Source organism: Tiliqua scincoides, chromosome 2, assembly GCF_035046505.1.
Source record: "Tiliqua scincoides isolate rTilSci1 chromosome 2, rTilSci1.hap2, whole genome shotgun sequence".
NCBI lineage: Eukaryota > Metazoa > Chordata > Lepidosauria > Squamata > Scincidae > Tiliqua > Tiliqua scincoides.
In genome coordinates, this window is record NC_089822.1 from 64,931,788 (window position 1) to 64,951,745 (window position 19,958).

The 19,958-nt window shown below is 42.4% G+C and overlaps 1 protein-coding gene across 6 annotated transcripts in view; it reads left to right on the forward strand.

The window, feature by feature from the left end:
* The first annotated feature begins 289 nt into the window (after nucleotides 1-289).
* The window catches only part of GKAP1 (G kinase anchoring protein 1), a 29,862-nt gene continuing 10,193 nt past the window's right edge, over nucleotides 290-19,958 (forward strand). The window contains exons 1-9 of one of the 6 annotated variants that reach the window (XM_066617401.1): nucleotides 290-496; nucleotides 1,712-1,804; nucleotides 6,876-7,141; nucleotides 8,018-8,161; nucleotides 10,564-10,641; nucleotides 11,752-11,845; nucleotides 17,233-17,255; nucleotides 18,586-18,738; nucleotides 19,832-19,933. In XM_066617401.1, coding sequence (XP_066473498.1) covers nucleotides 6,923-7,141; nucleotides 8,018-8,161; nucleotides 10,564-10,641; nucleotides 11,752-11,845; nucleotides 17,233-17,255; nucleotides 18,586-18,738; nucleotides 19,832-19,933 — 813 coding nt within the window. In that variant the 5' untranslated portion in view covers nucleotides 290-496; nucleotides 1,712-1,804; nucleotides 6,876-6,922. Of the gene's footprint in view, nucleotides 502-1,711; nucleotides 1,805-6,875; nucleotides 7,142-8,017; nucleotides 8,162-10,563; nucleotides 10,642-11,712; nucleotides 11,846-17,232; nucleotides 17,256-18,585; nucleotides 18,739-19,831; nucleotides 19,934-19,958 lie in introns of all 6 variants that reach the window. The other 5 variants (XM_066617402.1, XM_066617398.1, XM_066617396.1 and 2 more) reach the window with 5 other exon arrangements.

Sequence of the window (19,958 nt, forward strand, 5' to 3'; positions counted from 1 at the left end):
GGTGGGGAGGCCCTGCCTCACACCACCGCACGTGGCTTGTGGGTGCTTGGGTGCCTCACACAGTGGCGGTGCTTCGAAGGACTGCGGTGGGGAGGCCCTGCCTGCCCCGCACCGCCACCCAAGCACGTCCCTGCCAACCGCCCCTCCCGAGCCTTGGCAAAGCGCTGCTCGCCGACCCAGACCACGCACGGGCCGTGGGGGCCAGGAGGGAGGCGCAGCCGTCCTGCTGGCGTCACAGGCCCGCTCTGTGGCGCGTGCGCCAGCACCCCCCTCCCGCGCAGCGCAGCGCAGCGGACAGCCAGACCCAGACGTAAACAAACTCCGCGCGCGAGCACGTGCACGCGCTCTGCTCTCCGGAGCCTCTCGCCCGCCTCCCCCGCTGCGTGCTGCCGTACGCTCGCAACGCCCCGCGCCGCTCTCCGGACGCCGGCAGCTCCCTCAGGCGCCTCCGAGGCCGCAACGCCTCTCCCCTCAGCGGGCTCGGGCTCCGAAAGGGGTGAGGTCCGTTTTTTCCGCGCGTCTTCCAGCTGCGGCGCTGGGAAGGGGGTGCCCGCCTTCTCCCGGAGGCCGCGGAGACAGGAGGGGGCCGGGGCTGGCGCAGCCCCCGCCGCGAAGGAGGGCGGGGGGCTCGGCCTGGTCGTGCGCCTGCAGGCTGGAAGTGACCTGTAGCCTGTGCGTCCCCCGCTGAGCCCACTCCCGTACCCGCCTACTCAGGAGTCAGTCCCACTATAGTCAGTAGGGCTTACTCCCAAGTAAGTGTGGGCAGGACTACAGCCTGTCTACTCAGAAGTAAGTCATATTATAGTCAGAGCTTACTCCCAAGCAAGCGTGGATAGGATTACAAGCCTGAGTTTGCACGTGGCAGCAGGTGCCAAATCCGAAACCTCCTCTCCTTTAAAATGCTGCTCTCCCAACTCTGGCTTTTATCTCCTCCTAGGCTCCTCTCCAGCAATGCAAAACATTTGCTTCTCTTGAAATAAATAAAATAGTGCGGTGGGACACACACACACACACACACACACACCATCTGTCCCATGAGCCTTGCAGCTGATGGGTGTGTGTGTGACTGCACATCATGTATAACTACTGCTCTTTGCTGTTATGTTTGCTTCATCAGCAATACAGTATTTTTAAAACACAGTGCTAACTTTCCAACCAGTATTAAGAACTCTTGCGTGGTCTCCTGTGTTTCAACAGTGAGAGAGTTTATCAAGGATTCCGCTCCCTGTTGTTGAGACTCCTGGCACTTCAAATGCCCTTTGCTTATATAGGAGATAAAATATTTGTTCTGGTGTTAGCAAATATGTTGGTGACTTGTGAATAGAAGATGAAAGAGACAAAATGGCACTTTATGATGGATCACTTTCTACTGGTAAAGTGCTCAGTCTTCTGAGCTTAGCAGAACTGTTCTTTAAGGGATAAAACAGATTCTGATTTTTCCAGTGCTTTTGGAATACTGAAATAAACTTAACTGTTTTTTTTTTATAAATCCATTTAAAATGGCTCTTGCCAATACTAGACTACAGAGGTATCCTAAATGAGCATTTGTACACTAGAAATGTGCTTCAGAAATTATTACTTGTGACTGAATGAACTTTTCCACACAGAAAATATAGAAAAGCTTCATTCTGGCTTTCTGTAACTTTTTGTTGATGCTTTGTTTATGTACTGGAGCTGGTTTTTCTGAATGCTAGCTTTAAATTTTGGACAGGTGTCATCTCTTCCAGGAAACCTTGCAAGAAGGCAGTTCAGGTGTTAACTACTAGACCACTGTCTTTACCAAAGCGTACTTGAGAGACAGCAGGTGGGTCATGGAGAATCCTGGCTACTGGCGGGGAGCTTGGGGGGTGGGGAGAGAGTGTGTGCGTGTGCGCACTGGGGCTGGCAAAAAGAGATACAGGTCCAACCTTGTTATACATTAATTTTTTATACATGAATTTAACTCAAAGCGAATGACCACTGCAAATGAGAAGGAATGTGCTGATCCCTGGGGGAGGGGAAAAACACATCCCTATAATCACAGTTTTAAAAACTGCTTTTCTTACAACCATGGAAAGACAGCCATGCAAATGATCATTCCATTCTTTAGCTGAGCCAGGCAAAGGCACAGGGTCCTTTCCATTTCTAATTGCTGACTGCCTTTCTACAACAATAAGAGAAGCTACACAACTGTAAAGCACAATTGTAAAGGGAAACACTTTTAATTTTTTTAAACTGCTGTTATTTGACACATTTTATGGTAACAGCAGGGAGTTCTAGAATCAAACCCCTGCAGATGTTGAGGCACAACCTTATTCCATTAGGCGCAATGGAGGGGCAGGAAACCTGGAAATGGATCTTTAAATCTATTCTTCCACTGTTTTTTTATCCACTGATTTTTTTTTTTAATCCAGTAGGGGTTCTGGAACAGATAATGAGAGACGACCTGTATAGTGGACTGACAGCCCAATCCTGTCCAATTTTCCAGTGTTGGTGCTGCTGTGTCAGAGGTGTATGCACTGCTTCTTGTGTTGGGGGTGCAGTCACAGAGTCCTCCTTAAGATTTGGGAACATTTGTTCCCTTACCCTAGGGCTGCATTGCAGTTGCACCAGTGCTGGAAAGTTGGATAGGACTGGGCTGTGACTTATCTGTAAGGGAGTGTTTTTTGTTTTCTATATGGAGGCTAGCTTCTTTTAACCTTGACGAGGTCTGTTGTTATAGTTTCCCAGGAGCAGAGATCAGAAATACAGGTATATAAAGAGTTAGGAGGGGTGTTTATTGCAATTGTACTTTACAACCTTATAAGCAAAAATAAGTCAAATTCTTACATGTTTGTTTTTTGTAGTCTTAGAAACATATTCTTGGTAAACTTTTATCATCCTTTTAAAAAGGAAATCCTGTTTGTGTAAATCTTTGATTTGGTTACTGGTTTTTTCTAACTAACGCATATCTATTTTCTTACTGTCCTATGGCTAAAGAGAAGTGAAGTTAAGTCTTCTGTACTGTAATTGCTTTAACCCAGGTAACTCCCAAGTGGTGTGTCTTTAGGTCATTGTTACAGGGGAAAGTTATCCTGGAGTAGTAATTCCAAAGAAGCCTGTGAGACTCTCATTTCAGTTGAATGAACTTAAATGTGTAGGACACATTTCACATATAGCACATATAATAAATGTGGTAATATATTATTTCTCTATTGATGACAGCAAGTCTGATCTTTATTTGGTGCAAGACCATCCTAGCAATCAGGCTGACTGGAACAGCTTTTTCAAGCAGGGAGTTGAGGGGAGAGTGGTGGCAAACTAAAAAAAGGTGCTTTGCACACTGCTCTCTGCAGCCCACTGTGCTGCCTTTGGTGGCTTGCTGAGAGCAAGCAGAAGGAGGTTCAGGACAATGGCAGCCAACCTGTTCCTCCAGTGCTGTTGTAGGAAAGGGGGGGGGGAGCTGCTATTGTCCTTCTGGCTTCTTTGGGAAAGAGGTAATGCGTGGTTCCCTGCAGCTCTCCCCCGTACCTGACTCTGGCACTTCCTCTTTTCTTCATGTGTCAAGATGAAGAGAGCATGCTCTCTTTGTCAGTTTATTTCAAACAAGATGGGATGGGGGAAGGAGGTAGCACTGGCGCTTCATGGAAGGGGAGCAGGCTTCATATTACTGCACCTCACCTTCCTCTCCTCTTTTTGGCAAGTCAGCTGCTTTCCTAAACCGAGGAAAGCTTGGATGGCTGAGGAAGAGATGGTGGCAATGGCAGCAAGAGTGTAGTAGTGATATGTGTGTGCAATAATGCGCTCAAGGTTTGGGGGGGTGCATAGTTGTAAGGACACTTTTCCTCTCGGGCCGTTCCTTATTTGAATAATAATACATGTATTTATATACCGCCTTTCTTAGTCATCAGATTTCTCCTCAGACTTTATTCAAGGCAGTTTACATGGGCAGGCTGTTCTAAATCCCCATAGGGATTTTTACAATCAAAGAAAGGTTCTATCTTTCAAGAACCACAACATTTCGGATGGATCTTTTTGATCTGGTATCACATTCTGGCCTCCGATTTCCTCCCATGCCAAACCATATCTGGTTTGGCAAATATGAATCGTTATGTATACAACCCGTTGCATAACACTGTTCATCAGTTTGTTTGTTAGTAGTTATTGTTTAATCATACATTTATTTTGTGTCTAAACATACAAATACGTAACACTTGTTTTCATATGTTTAATGTTCTGAGACTTTGGTGTGTATTTAATCTAACGGGCAGTTTGGATTGCACCCTAAAGTTCTTGCCTTGGAAAGAAATGATGGATGATGGAAATCTTTTTTTCCCCTTGTCTGTTTTACTGACATCTAGACTGTCTCAAATACAAATATGAAACAGATGAAAGATTTGAGCCTGTTATTTCCAACAGTTGGTTATGCATTCAATTAGGGTCTTGTATTTAATGGGAAAGTTTCACAAATATTTATCATTGAATTCTTGGAATTCTTATTAATAAGATCCTTGGGGATATGAGCCCCCCACCAACAGAAAGGTGTGCCTTGTCAATTGTCCAAAAACTGATGGTGTGCCTTGACAATTTTAGTACCTTGTTGGTGTGCCGTGAGACCAAAAAGGTTGAAAATCACTGCTCTAAGTGATGCAACAAAAACTCATATGAACACTGTACAGTATGTGAAACCTTTTTCCCTTCATGGTTGTACTGCAGTGAAATGACAAAGGGGTTCTCTTCATTTTTAAAATATCTATTGAATTATGTATTTTTCTCATTGATTGGTAAAACAAGACACGTCATCATATAAGTCGAGTCTCCAAACTTTTTGGCCAGAGGGCTGCATCAAATGTCTGGCACGGTTTTGAGGGCTGGAAAAAAAAATAAAAATAAAATTTATATAAATAAATTAGAGATGGAACTTAGATGTGTGAATAAATGATTGAATGGGCTCATTCATTCAACTTCTCTGGCCCTTAGAACACCCTCCAGATGCAACCAGAGCATAATTCCAGTCATGTTTGGCAAAGTGGGCCAGGGGCTTTCAGAGGACAAGAGGCTCACTGTGGGCCGGATAGAGGCTCACCGCAGGCCTCATCTGGCCCCCGGGTCGGGGTTTGGAGACCCCTGGTATAAGTAAATGACTTCCTTCTCTTAAAACATGTTTCCTTGATGGTTGCAATCCATCCCCAAAGAACTGAAATTAATCCTTAAAAATTTATGAAGCTTTCTTATTCCTTGCTAATCTCACTCTGAAGAGTGAAAATTTATTTATTTATTTATTTATTTATTTATTTATTAGATTTGTATTCAGCCTTTCTCCCTGAAGGGCACCCAAGGCGGCAAATTTTTGGTGCGCCAATGTTTGCAGAAGATCAGTGAACTTTTTCTTTTATAGTTCTCTTTAAGAACAAAATGACAGTGGCTTTGCCAATAATTATTCCTACTTGGTGACTTGTCCATCACCTTTGGATACTAGTGCACACCAGATTATGAAAAGAACTATGGTAATATCTCTGATAATGCTGATTCCTTTAGCATGGTTTCATTACAGTGCTGTTTGTCCTGGGTTGATTAATGGCTACTGCATCCAGTGTTTCCTGGCCAGACAGTGCCAGCTTCCTTCCATGTCATTGGTTAAGTTTCCTATAGAACCTTGTTTCATTCAGAGTTTCCAGAAATGTATCCCCACTTTATTGGAGATATTACTGCATAGTCCTGTCTTTATGACTTTGTTCTGAGAACACATGTGATTGTCTCAATGATGACAATCAGGTCATGCCAGGTTATGGTCTCTCTTGGCTACATTATTGACAATATTGAAAATAGATCACATCTGATCGCTATTGTCTCTATATTCATGGGTGAACAACTGCACAAAGTTGTATTAGTCTTGCCAATATATCAATTCAGTATGGACAAATTAAACTTATTCTTAGATTTCAGGCTCTTTGGGAGCAGGGAACCATTTACAGGTTGAGACTAATTCTTCCTGTGGGTTCCATTCCAAGCACTCACATGGATGACAAAAAATGCACTATAGCAAATCAATTTAAAAAACAAAGTTTCTTTGCTCTGGTGATTTAAAAACAGCCTTGCTGACCTTTGTGATGTTAAGATAGAGTCATTAGGACAACAATCCATCAATCAGTGGTCCTCCAATAGTTTACAAAGAGCTGAGAGCTTACACTCAGCCCCTCCCTTCACCAATGCAAAATGATCATCTTCCTTTCACTTGCTCAGGGAAGGGAGGGGTCAGCTGGAGAGAGAAGGATTGTCAGCCAGTTGCCCTCTTCTCTCTCTCTCTCTCTCTCTCTCTCTCTCTCTCTCTCTCTCTCTCTCTCTCATTAAGGAGGCTATTGTTAAAGGACTGTTCAGTTTTTTAAACTGATTTTAAAGGGGTGCATTTTCCCCTTCTCCAGGAATCAGCACATTCCTTCTCATTTGCAGGGGCCATTCGTGGTGAGTCAAATCCATGTATAAATAAAAAATACGTGTATAAACAGGCTGGACCTGTATTGATTTGTTTTACTGTGTAAACTGCTATGTGAACTACTCTTGTTGAAAAGTGGTGTATGAATATTGTTAATATTTAGTTGGCAACCTTCAGTTTCGAAAGACTATGGTGTTGTGCTCTGAAAGGTGGTTCTGGAACAGCGTCTAGTGTGGCTGAAAAGGCCAATTTGGGAGTGAATTCGGGAGTTAAATATGTTAATAATAATACATTTAAAATGTGATAGTTTTGTTCTTGAGCTATTTAGGTCAAATTTTGGTCAAATTATGTAAAACTTCTAGATCAGGTTGAAACAGATGTGTTTCAATGTGCTGTGTATTAATTTTACTCTTATAGCAAAATAGCTATCTTCCCCTCAGCCCCACATCACCCTCAGTTTTCTCTTGTGTTCTAATTTTTCCAGGAAACACCTTTAGAAGAGTAGTGCTTCTAGACAAATCCAATATTAAAATGGCCTCCACTGTAATTAGTTCAGTTCCTACTACTGCATCTCGATTTGCTCTCTTGCAAGTGGATAGTGGGAGTGAATCTGATTCTGAATCTGGAAAGGGAAGAAGTGGTCAGAGTGCTAGAAAATCTCAAGCTTCAGGCAATAGGTCAACCATGAATGAAAAGAAAAAAGAAAAGAGGAGAAAAAAGAAGGAACAGCAGCAGAGTGAAGCAAATGAGGTAGAGTGATGGCTCTTTTTTATAATAAATTTTGCCAAATATTCGTGCAAGGAAAACTCAAAAAGCGGTCAAGCATGCAGTAAGGAACTCAGTGTATGTTGCATTTTGTCAGGTTTCAAACATGTTTGGGATCAGAATAAGCTATGCTCTCAAAAATGTGTGAATTCCACTTCACTCTTAAACATGCTTTTCTGAGAGTAGGCAACTCTAGTTTTAGTGCTGGTTTTTGCCAGTGCAGGTGTCTAAGGGCGCAATCCTAACCCCTTATGGCAGTGCTTTCCAGCACTGTTATAAGGGCAATGCAGCTCTGAGGTAAGGGAACAAACATTCCCTTATTGAGGAGGCCTCTGTGAGTGACACCCAACTGCAGGATGCAGCACATGTCCCATTGGCACCACTGTGCCAGTGCTGGAAAGCACTGACATCAGGGGTTAGGATTGCACCCTTAGAGTCATGGTTTTGATAGCCTTCAGTGACTGTGTTTAGATCCTAAATTATTTTTCCTGTTTATGGTATGGCAATACAGGTGCATAATTGTTGTTGTATACTAATATTGTTCAATGTATAATGATAAATTAGCAGTATTTCTAAAGCATGATTTTTAAAAAATTGGAACCTCTCAATACTTTCCTCACTTATTTCTTAACTATGCAATATGATGTAATGCATCTTGCTATGATTTTCACATAAAATTATGTATTGGAGCCAGTTTAGGCAGTAAATAATACTGATTTAAATATTTACATATTTAATATGCCTTTAAATATTACATTATTTTCTTAGTAAAATTAATATATAATTGACCATTTTAAAGAGAAACTATGTTGGTGTTATATAAAATAATTCAATCATTTTTAATCGTGTTTTTCTGTGTAGCTCAGAAACCTTGCTTTTAAAAAAATTCCTCAGAAATCTTCTCATGGATCCTGCTTTTCTCAGCATGAGCAAATGTTGCATAGTTCAGTACCGAAGGACTCTCAGGAAGAGGATTGGCAAGAGTGGAGACAAAGAGATGAACAGGTAGTTAGAATAAAATTGATTTGGCAAATGTCAACTCTCAATCTTATGAAATGTGTGTTTGATTAATCACAGCTGCAGTTGCTCTAGTCTAGCGGTTGCCAAGCTTACGACCACTGTGTTAACAAAAAATCAATCTCCTTTCGGACTGGACTTTACCATTCCACCATGTTGCTGCATGACTTTCTCCTTGATTGGGGTATAGGGATGCGTTGGGCACTCACGTCTGTTGCCCTGTCCCCCAGTTGAGGTAATGCAGTGATGTGACAGAATGGTAAAGTCTGCTTACGGGTTGGACGGGATCTGGCCCCCAGGCCAGGGTTTGAAAAGCCCTAACCTAGTGTATATAAGTTACACACACACACACACACACACACGAGTTTCCCCTCCTGGGGAACCCCAAACTGGGGTTCAGTTTGTGTTGCCATTTATGTCAGTGGTAGCTTCTTTCCTCACACAAATAGCAGGTGGTGGATTTTTGTCAGGGCTGTGACACAAAGGCTAAAATGCTTCACTGTGATCCCAGTACTTTGAGATACCCATGCTGCTTTTTAATGCAAAAATAAAAATGATTACATCCAAGATAATGTAGGTATCCAGACCTGAACTGCATGAAAACTGTAGTTCTGTGTATCTTACATAGGGCTTTCTCCTTTAGAGTGAATATTTATTTATTTAAAAAATTTGTACTCCACTTTTCCCTTGCTGAGGCAATTGCCCACAGCAGCTTACAAGTTTTTTATAAAAACAATGTAAAACAGTTAAAGCATGTAAACAGTACAGAAGGGATGGGAACAGCAATTCAGTTCAACAAGCAATAAAACTAGAAATAACAGTGTCTACAGATAGACAAAAATGTGGCAAACAATACATCAGATGCAGGCACAGGAGACCAACCACAAAAACCATCACCCAGACACTTGACAAAATAAAAATGTGTTGAGCCCTTACTGTAAGGGCTGTAAGGGAAGGGATAGTTTTAGGTCCCCTGGGAGTTCCATATTTGTAGTGCCACTTGCCCTCCCTCTACCATTCCTCTAACTCAGTGTTTCCTATTCTTTGGCATTAATGATGCTTCTGCATGCTGCAAATGCAGCACACGGGCTCCTGGAAGTGACTGGCCATGACATCATGGCCAGTCACTTCTGGGTTTGGAGACTGTTTGGTACGCTGTAAAGGCTGATAAATGACTTGGAGTGGGCGGGCAAGCCTTTCGCAGCATGCAAAAACCATGCGTTAGTAGCTCAGCCAGGCGTGGAACCTCTTAGTGACCCCTGCAGCATTCTGTGCGGTCTCACTGCCAGCTGGTGGCCTGTGGATCGCCAGGGAGTGCCTTGTTATGTATAGTTTAGGAACCACTGCTCTAACTTGAGTCATAGGTGGCACTTGCAGGCAAGCTTCTTAAGATGAGCTAAGAGTGTGGGCAGAAATGTATGGGACAAGGTGGTCCATCAGATAACCTGCATAAGTTTATCTGAGGGATCGTATGCATAATAGTAATATGCATAACATCAGGATATAACTGACAGAACTGTCCTAAGCATGTTTACTGGGAAGGAAATCTCATTAAGTTGCATGACACTTGCTCCCTAGTCAATGTGTTTACAGCTACAATTTTAGAAATATACCCCTTTCTGCCCTCCCCCCCAAGGTACAAAATTAACAAATCTGATTTCTGTTCTTCTAATGTTCCTGTGGAGGATTAAGCATAGGCTTTTCAAGATGTTTTCCTTCCTTCCCTTCTGATGTTTTTTCCTTTCTAAGTCTTTTTGCTTTATGGTTAGGAATTCTATAAGGGTTATATAGTTCTGAACAGAAATGGGCAGGTTTGAATAATAATAATAATAATAACTTTATTTCTACCCCGCCTTTCTCCCCGAAGGGACTCATAGCTTTGAAAAAAGCTATGTAGCCCAAGTTGTCCATAGGAAAAAAAAACTTCTGCAAGTTACACAAGAGATGAGACATTTATGTGTAAATTGTTGTTTTACCAGTGAACAATAAAGTTTATTGTATTAACTGTTTAGTAATTTACTGATATTGTTTTCACTTTGCCAAGATAAATATTTCTTATAAAGACTCATTAGTACTTCAATAACTTAAGGAAGAGCTATCTCCAAAGTATAATTGTTGCTACTGAAGTCCATGATAAAGACTGCTGCTGAATAGATAACCATGGGATTGTATCCCAAGTAATTCCTCCATTCACATGGTGGGGAGAACGGTGATTTTTGCCAAGAATGCTTGGAAGAAGCACTTGGAATACAACTATATATACTAATATCTATATATTAGTATATATACTATATATACTAATATCTATCAGATAGAGAATTTGAGTGATTTGAGTCTCTGTCAGTGTTTTAACCTGTCATGTGGTCTGCTTTTCCATCTTATTTCCTTAGTTAACTTCTGAAATGTTTGAAGCAGATCTTGAAAAGGCTTTACTTCTAAGCAAGCTGGAATATGAAGAACACAAAAAGGTATTTCCTGTTTTTACTGTAATTTGACCATGGTAGATGTTTTGGAACCAGGATTATATATTATCGACAAGAAATAATTGAGAAGCTGCATGTCTTATTAATGTTAATCTAATGGTCTTGTGAAATGTGACTGTTTTTAGTGGATTCTTCCTCCACATCCTGCAGTTCCCCATGTCATATATCATGTTATTTCCGAGGTTTCTCTGAGTGTTAGGAGTGGGGAGGGGTAAGCAAGCTTATACAGTGCTGTTGCATTTGCACTAAAATGCTTTGTCTTCAGTATAGGTAACACCCTTTTTAGTTTACTAGAGTCACTAGGGAAGTAAGTGCAACTTCATTCAGTTTCAGATGCTAGTTGTTCAGTTTCATATCCTAGTTGGCTACACACAGAGCATATACTTTTGTTTTTGTTGCTTGATAAATGGTGGACTCTGTAAAGCAGGACTTGGGTTTTTCAAGTAAACATTCTGTATAGTAATGCTTTTGTAGAACTAATTCCTTCAGCCAGTAACTGTACAAAGGAATAATCTGTAGTCATCACTATGTTCTTGTAAGGCAGAGACCGTTCTTCAGTTTTGTGTTGGATGCAGTCAAAAAAGTTAGCTTTCAAATGTTACAGTAAAACTAGGAGTGAACGCATCAGATATGTGCTTTTTATGTTGTTCACTGTGCAGTATTGAATATGCTTATCCTTTCTAGAGGGTTCTTGAGTAGGGCTTCCCTGGACCTCAGAATGCAGAATAAGTTATAAAAACTTCTCTTCCTATTTCCCTTTGAAAACCAGAAATAGCATTTTTTGGCCATTCTGAAGCCCTCAGAGGCCGCCGATGGACACGCATAGCTTCTGTGGGCTTCAGAAAGTCCTCTGGAGGCAACCAGAGCACAGTTGCGGTCACCTTCAGAGGATTCAAGTTGAGCCAGATATGCAGATATAAAAATCCGCAGATAAACAGTCTCTACCATTCATCTGTATATCCTTTTGCCTTTTGGAATACTGTATATGTAATTAAATATTGCTATGTGGCTATTCTTTGAAATTAGATAGGAATGTGAACTTTTATTCCTGTACAGGAATATGAAAATACTGAAAATGCTTCTCCTCCATTGAAGGCTGTACACAAGAAAGAGAAAAGAAAAAATCATCAGGGAAAAGAAAAACCACTTACAGTGTCGTTAAAAGATTTTCAGTCGGATCCTAGCATAGGTATGTTTGTATCAATATATGGGTGTCGCCCAGCACTTCCATTCTGTCCCACAGTAAGATCATAGAGTTTCTGAATTGTTACTTGGTTTAGGTAATGGACTGGATGTAGGCAAACTAAAATCAGCTTTTAAACTGATCCCTGGGGGAAGGCCGACAGGAGCCGAGGGACATCTGGTTCGGGACTCCTCATCCCTATGGGATGAGGATGGGGAGGTTAGAGAACAACAAGACAAAGGCAGGGTAGGAGAAGAAATTGGGAAAGGTAGGGTGATGGGATGTGATAGACGGTTTGGCACAATGAGAGGATGCGGGGACAAAGGAGCGAATAAGCAGCCCATCCTGGGGCATTCCGTGTATAAATGCTTTTATGCGAATGCCCGAAGTCTACGAGCAAAGGTGGGAGAACTGGAATGTCTGGTGACAAGGGAAAATATTGACATAGTGGGCATAACGGAAACCTGGTGGAATGCGGAGAATCAGTGGGATACTGCAATCCCGGGCTATAAACTCTACAGGAGGGACAGGCAGGGACGTGTTGGAGGTGGGGTGGCCCTTTATGTTAAGGAAGGGATAGAATCCAGCAAAGTAGAGATTGAAGGTGGGTCCGACTCCACCGTAGAATCTCTGTGGGTTAAATTACCAGGCTTGTGCAGCAATGTAATACTGGGGGCGTGCTATCGTCCTCCAGACCAGAAATCTGATGGGGACCTTGAAATGAGGAAACAGATCAGGGAGGTGACAAGGAAGGACAGGGTTGTAATCATGGGGGACTTCAATTATCCTCATATTGACTGGGTCAATTTGTGTTCTGGTCACGATAAGGAAACCGGATTTCTTGACGTGCTAAATGACTGTGGCTTAGATCAGCTAGTCACGAAGCCCACCAGAGGACAGGTGACTCTGGATTTAATTTTGTGCGGTACGCAGGACCTGGTTAGAGATGTAAACGTTACTGAGCCATTGGGGAACAGTGATCATGCTGCGATCCGTTTTGACGTGCACGTTGGGGGAAGAATACCAGGCAAATCTCTAACAAAAACCCTTGACTTCCGACGGGCAGACTTCCCTCAAATGAGGAGGCTGGTTAGAAGGAGGTTGAAAGGGAGGGTAAAAAGAGTCCAGTCTCTCCAGAGTGCATGGAGGCTGCTTAAAACAACAGTAATAGAGGCCCAGCAGAGGTGTATACCTCAAAGAAAGAAGGGTTCCGCTAAATCCAGGAGAGTGCCCGCATGGCTAACCAGCCAAGTTAGAGAGGCTGTGAAGGGCAAGGAAGCTTCCTTCCGTAAATGGAAGTCTTGCCCTAATGAAGAGAATAAAAAGGAACATAAACTGTGGCAAAAGAAATGTAAGAAGGTGATAGGGGAGGCCAAGCAAGACTATGAGGAACGCATGGCCAGCAACATTAAGGGGAATAATAAAAGCTTCTTCAAATATGTTAGAAGCAGGAAACCCGCCAGAGAAGCGGTTGGCCCTCTGGATGGTGAGGGAGGGAAAGGGGAGATAAAAGGAGACTTAGAGATGGCAGAGAAATTAAATGAGTTCTTTGCATCTGTCTTCACGGCAGAAGACCTCGGGCAGATACCGCTGCCCGAACGGCCCCTCCTAACCGAGGAGTTAAGTCAGATAGAGGTTAAAAGAGAAGATGTTTCAGACCTCATTGATAAATTAAAGATCAATAAGTCACCGGGCCCTGATGGCATCCACCCAAGGGTTATTAAGGAATTGAAGAATGAAGTTGCAGATCTCTTGGCTAAGGTATGCAACTTGTCCCTCAAAACGGCCACGGTGCCAGAAGATTGGAGGATAGCAAATGTCACGCCTATTTTTAAAAAGGGAAAGAGGGGGGACCCGGGAAACTATAGGCCGGTCAGCCTAACATCCATACCGGGTAAGATGGTGGAATGCCTCATCAAAGATAGGATCTCAAAACACATAGACGAACAGGCCTTGCTGAGGGAGAGTCAGCATGGCTTCTGTAAGGGTAAGTCTTGCCTCACGAACCTTATAGAATTCTTTGAAAAGGTCAACAGGCATGTGGATGCGGGAGAACCCGTGGACATTATATATCTGGACTTTCAGAAGGCGTTTGACACGGTCCCTCACCAAAGGCTACTGAAAAAACTCCACAGTCAGGGAATTAGAGGACAGGTCCTCTCGTGGATTGAGAACTGGTTGGAGGCCAGGAAGCAGAGAGTGGGTGTCAATGGGCAATTTTCACAATGGAGAGAGGTGAAAAGCGGTGTCCCCCAAGGATCTGTCCTGGGACCGGTGCTTTTCAACCTCTTCATAAATGACCTGGAGACAGGGTTGAGCAGTGAAGTGGCTAAGTTTGCAGACGACACCAAACTTTTCCGAGTGGTAAAGACCAGAAGTGATTGTGAGGAGCTCCAGAAGGATCTCTCCAGACTGGCAGAATGGGCAGCAAAATGGCAGATGCGCTTCAATGTCAGTAAGTGTAAAGTCATGCACATTGGGGCAAAAAATCAAAACTTCACATATAGGCTGATGGGTTCTGAGCTGTCTGTGACAGATCAGGAGAGAGATCTTGGGGTGGTGGTGGACAGGTCGATGAAAGTGTCGACCCAATGTGCGGCGGCAGTGAAGAAGGCCAATTCTATGCTTGGGATCATTAGGAAGGGTATTGAGAACAAAACGGTTAGTATTATAATGCCGTTGTACAAATCGATGGTAAGGCCACACCTGGAGTATTGTGTCCAGTTCTGGTCGCCGCATCTCAAAAAAGACATAGTGGAAATGGAAAAGGTGCAAAAGAGAGCGACTAAGATGATTACGGGGCTGGGGCACCTTCCTTATGAGGAAAGGCTACGGCGTTTGGGCCTCTTCAGCCTAGAAAAGAGACGCTTGAGGGGGGACATGATTGAGACATACAAAATTATGCAGGGGATGGACAGAGTGGATAGGGAGATGCTCTTTACACTCTCACATAATACCAGAACCAGGGGACATCCACTAAAATTGAGTGTTGGGCGGGTTAGGACAGACAAAAGAAAATATTTCTTTACTCAGCGCGTGGTCGGTCTGTGGAACTCCTTGCCACAGGATGTGGTGCTGGCGTCTAGCCTAGACGCCTTTAAAAGGGGATTGGACGAGTTTCTGGAGGAAAAATCCATTATGGGGTACAAGCCATGATGTGTATGCGCAACCTCCTGATTTTAGGAATGGGTTAAGTCAGAATGCCAGATGTAGGGGAGAGCACCAGGATGAGGTCTCTTGTTATCTGGTGTGCTCCCTGGGGCATTTGGTGGGCCGCTGTGAGATACAGGAAGCTGGACTAGATGGGCCTATGGCCTGATCCAGTGGGGCTGTTCTTATGTTCTTATGTTCTTAAACAAGCTGAAATTAAATACAAACAATACAAAAGTGTTCTTGATCACAAGGCCTATTGATTTGATAACAATGTGTTAGATTATTATGAATGGAGAAGTGTTCCCCTTGAAGGACCAGACTTATAATTTGGGGTACTCCTGAATGCTGTTTTGTTCTTGGATATGCAGATAACCAGCAGTAGGCAAAGTGGTCTTTACATAGCTTTGGCTGGTGTGCTGGCTGTGCATGTTTCTGGAGAGATCAGACATGTGCCTTAATTATATCCAAACTGGATTACTTTAACATAGTCCAGGGCTTCTCAGACTAGGGCTTCATGACATCCCAGCTTGAGGGCCCTGGGCTCTTTCCCCTTAAGGGGTGGGGGCAGGGGGGAGACAGTGGCACAATCCCCAGGATCGCGTTGCTAAGGGGGGTGCAGGGACTGGCATTTACTTACCAGTCCCTGCAGCAGCCTTCCAGGGGTGTGGGGAGCCCTGCATACTTCAAAAAGTGAAAGTGGCGTGATCATGCGCCACTTCCGGTTTTGCAGCGGCTTTCACTTTCTACGCTTTGGAGAGCACTGTGGATGGTTGCGCAGGCCTCTCCACACCCCCGGGAGGCTTCAGCAGGGACTGGTAAGTAGATGCCAGATGCTGCAGCCCCCTTAGCAACGTGATCCTGCAGATTGTGTCGCTGCCTTCCACCACCTCCGCAAGGTCTCACTGCGGTGTTTGAGAACCGCTGACGTAGTCTGTATATTGGGTGGTTTACATTTGCCTGTCTTTCAAAGATTGTGGTTCTGGAGGATCCCTTTGCTCTTCTTACTCAGTGCAGGGAGCTACAGCAAACAGGAGAAGACACAGAACATTACAGTATACTAGTCTTTGGATCCTTGCCTATTGTTTAATATGGTCTGAGTTGTATCCTGTGTTTAGTAGTAGGATACATTGCAGATACTAAATGTAATTTAGTGCTAATTTAGACGTAGGTTAGTATACATCAAAGGGCGCAATCCTAACCAACTTTCCAGCACTGAGGTAAGGGAATAAGCATTGCCTTACCTTGAGGAGACCTCCATGACTGCCCCCCCAACTGCAGGATGCAACACAAGCCCCACTGGCACAGCTATACCAGCGATAGAAAGTTGTTTAGGATTGTGCCATAAAAACTCTGTTCCTCAATAGGGAAGCTGGATTGTTAGCTAACCTTGTTAGTACCTAAAATATCTGCTTTGTTACTAGCTTTAAAAATCTGGCAGATCAAGAAAATAAGGGTTGTATTCAAAGCAGTTTACTAATTGCCATTAGAAGTCACTTTAAGAAATTAGTCATTACTAACTGAAGTTGTATTCATTTCATTGAGCATTAAAAATCTGAATTTTACAACCCATGGAATTTAAAATAAGGATGGAGAATTCAGCTTCAGAAATGTAGCTTGTCACTAGAACGCTCTTGAATTCATATTTTATGAGCTGTTCTGATCATGTTAAGTAACAGTCACATCCTATGCATGCCTTTCATTAAGTCCCATTAAGTTCAAAGAGCCCTACTCCTAAGCAGGTATGTGTAGGATTGCAGCCTAAATGTAATACAGAAACTCTCCTACTTAAGAGCAAGTTAGATTCCAAGAGTCTGTTTGTAAATTGTTATAACTCTAACATCATTATTATAAATGTGAACATGTTGTGACATACGAACTGTCCACCTGTTCAGTACACTTAGAGTACAGTAATCTATATTGTGTGGTCTTAACTTGTAAAGCAGGCTGATGGGCTGGGGCTGCCTGGAATAAAATGGAGAAAGTTCTGAAATGCTGGGAAAACGTGCTATTGTCATCTATTGATGTATAACCAGGTTTGTTTATACAGTGGGCCCTCCTTATCTGCAGGTTTGGAACCCACACATTTGACCCAACACGGGTTTTGATCTCAATATCTGTAGGGAGATCTGGGAAAGGATCCCCCTTGGATACTGAGGTCCAACTATATCTTGAATGGTTTTAAATAGGTTTTCTGTATGTGGAACATCAGTAGATTAGTTCACATTTTTCATGTTTTTCAGATCACCTTCCGAAAAGACAGGAGGTAAGTACATAATAAAACAATAAGTTGGTGTAGTATGAGGGTGTTCTCTGGATTAAATACTTAGTCCTTAGTTTCCAGATATCTTTTTGTTTTTAATTTTAAAATGGTTATTTAAATTGCTGTTAAGCAGATTCAGGTTTTTGAGGTTCATATAGCAAGTGTTTCTGTATGCTCTGTTCTAAATAAGCATAATGAAATCTTGCTTGCTGTTTTGTTGATGCAACTTAGGTGGACAGATGTGGATCTGGAAACTGTAGTGGACCCAAGTTAGTAAACATTAAATTTTAGTGCTACTGAAATGATAGCAACAGTTTTATTTTATGGTATACTTCAGAACAATCCCTCTTGGGGAGGAGTACTATAGTTATAACCACATTTTCTCATACATTTTCATCGTGAAAATTATCTTCTTCAAGGAGTCAAAATATTCCCGTTAGCACTCCTTTATCATCATGCACCTATTCACAGTCTGATTATCTGATGGTTGTCTGTTTCTGTGAATTATTTTGTCCATTTTTTTGGGGGGGGGGGGGGCTGATTCTTGGATAAGTATGTGATCCCAACTAATCTGGGACAGTGTAGTGAACATGAGAACATTGTGGTGCTATATAGCCAGTCAGAGTTGCCTACACAGTGATGTCACTGAGCACATATGAAATTCTTATAATGCCTTGCATTGGAAGGCAGAAGAGGAATTGTGTTTGTAATGCTCCCTATCTTGCTGTGATAGTTCATTTTCTACTGTTGCAGCTTAGGTTTGGCATTGGGGAGTATCACTTTGTTGATTAATGGTACATTTGTATCAGCGGCAGGCATTGAAACCATTAACATTTCAGCATTATAAAATGCGCAACTTTCCGGTATGTATTAGCTTTAATCTAATGATGTGGAGTGGGGTTTTTGGATATATAGTCAGCATGAAAATGAGATGTCATATGTTGATTTGGTAAGGGTAGAGTGGACCTAATTATGAAGAGCTGGCAAGTATATACTCTTAGAATCTATCATCTATCATCTATCTTCCTTCCTTCCTTCCTTCCTTCCTTCCTTCCTTCCTTCCTTCCTTTAACATTTTTATACTGTCCTTCCTCCAAAGAGCTCAGGACGGTGTACACAGCTGCTCCCCTCCTTTTGTCCTCACAACAACCCTGTGAGGTAGGTGAGGCTGAGGGAAAGTGACTGGCCCAAGGTCACCCAGGAAGCTTCATGGCTGAGGGGGGATTTGAACCTGGATCTTCCAGGTCTAAGTCCATCTCCCAAGTAAACACAATTAATTCTCTTGAGTATGAGTATTTGTTTTTACTAGACACAAAGAACTGTGTTTTGACAGGAATTGAATTCTTCGCATACTTTCTTGCGTGATGGTGGATTCTTCAATAGACTGGAGGATGATGTGCACAAAATACTAAGTAGAGAGAAAAGAAGAGAGCAGAGCACAGACTACAATGGAATGGATAACAGTGCATCTTGTGACCATGCACAGGCATGTTAAATGGAGGTTCTTAACTGCACATTGTTTCCAGTTTTTGGAGAATAAAGATGTACTAGAAGAGGCAAAAACTAGTTCCAGAAAAAACACACATGAGGTATGGAAGGATCTTTAAATATCTTAATCTAGGAAGGAAAGGTAATGGTTTTCATTTCATAAAAGTAAAGTTATCCGAGAAGTGGCTTGCAGTGCTGTGGTATTTGTAGGGCTCTTTAAATTGTTTCTCTTTGAGGTAAAACTCTAGCTCAAAGATCCTCTTTAAGCTCTCTGAAAACTTTGGACATGTGCAGTAAGGTTTATTTGTCCCTTTGTTACTGTGCCAAAGCTGCTAGCACTTTCAGGCCTGATAGCACTGTGAGCAGCACAGTTGCGTGCTGTAGACTTGTATGATTTCAACATTACGTGATCCGCAAACAGCAGTTCAGCTAGTGCAAGCAATTCTGTCTGTCATTCTATTTATCAGATATGTGCCCTGGAGGGAGCTTGAGATCAGAGAAAGAAGCTGATTTCTTTCTCAGTTCCAGTCTGTGTTATCTTTTTAACCCATTTCGGCCCACAGGTCTACACATTTGGTCCCTGTTGCATATATACGACACTGGGCAGAAGTGGCTTAAAGAGATAGTACACATTTTCCAGATGTTGGGGATTTTCAAGGCATTTTGAGTATATGCAGTTTTGGCTTTACATGTGACTGGAACATAACCCTTAAACAAGATGCAGACTGACTGTAGTTCCCTATGATGTGCAAGTGGTCATTTTTGAAGCTGCTCTGACTTTCAGGGGCAGCTTACCACAAACCCTTGTGGATTGGCTTAAATGCCTGTGTCTGTGGCTAATTATTAATCAGCCTGATGAAGATTGTTTCTGGAGGGATCTCAACTAATAGTGATGGGCCTCAGTTTCCACTGAATGTGTTGCTTATAAAAAAAACATTCTGATGTACTACAGACTTGTAGAAGCCCAGTAGTTTCAGGTGTCCCTGTGTACATTTTTAGATTTGAAAATATTTTGATCTATTCAACAATGATTTACATTTCTTTAGTTCTGAGACATATTCTCAGTTTATATAAAATTGTTTTATCTGAAGGACTTTTTATTGAAAGATGGAAGAACTGAGAGACTAAAACTGGAACTTGAAAAGAAAGATGCAGAAATTCAGAAACTAAAAAGTGCAGTCACTCAGTGGGAGGTATGTACTTTGTTTTCCTGTTTAA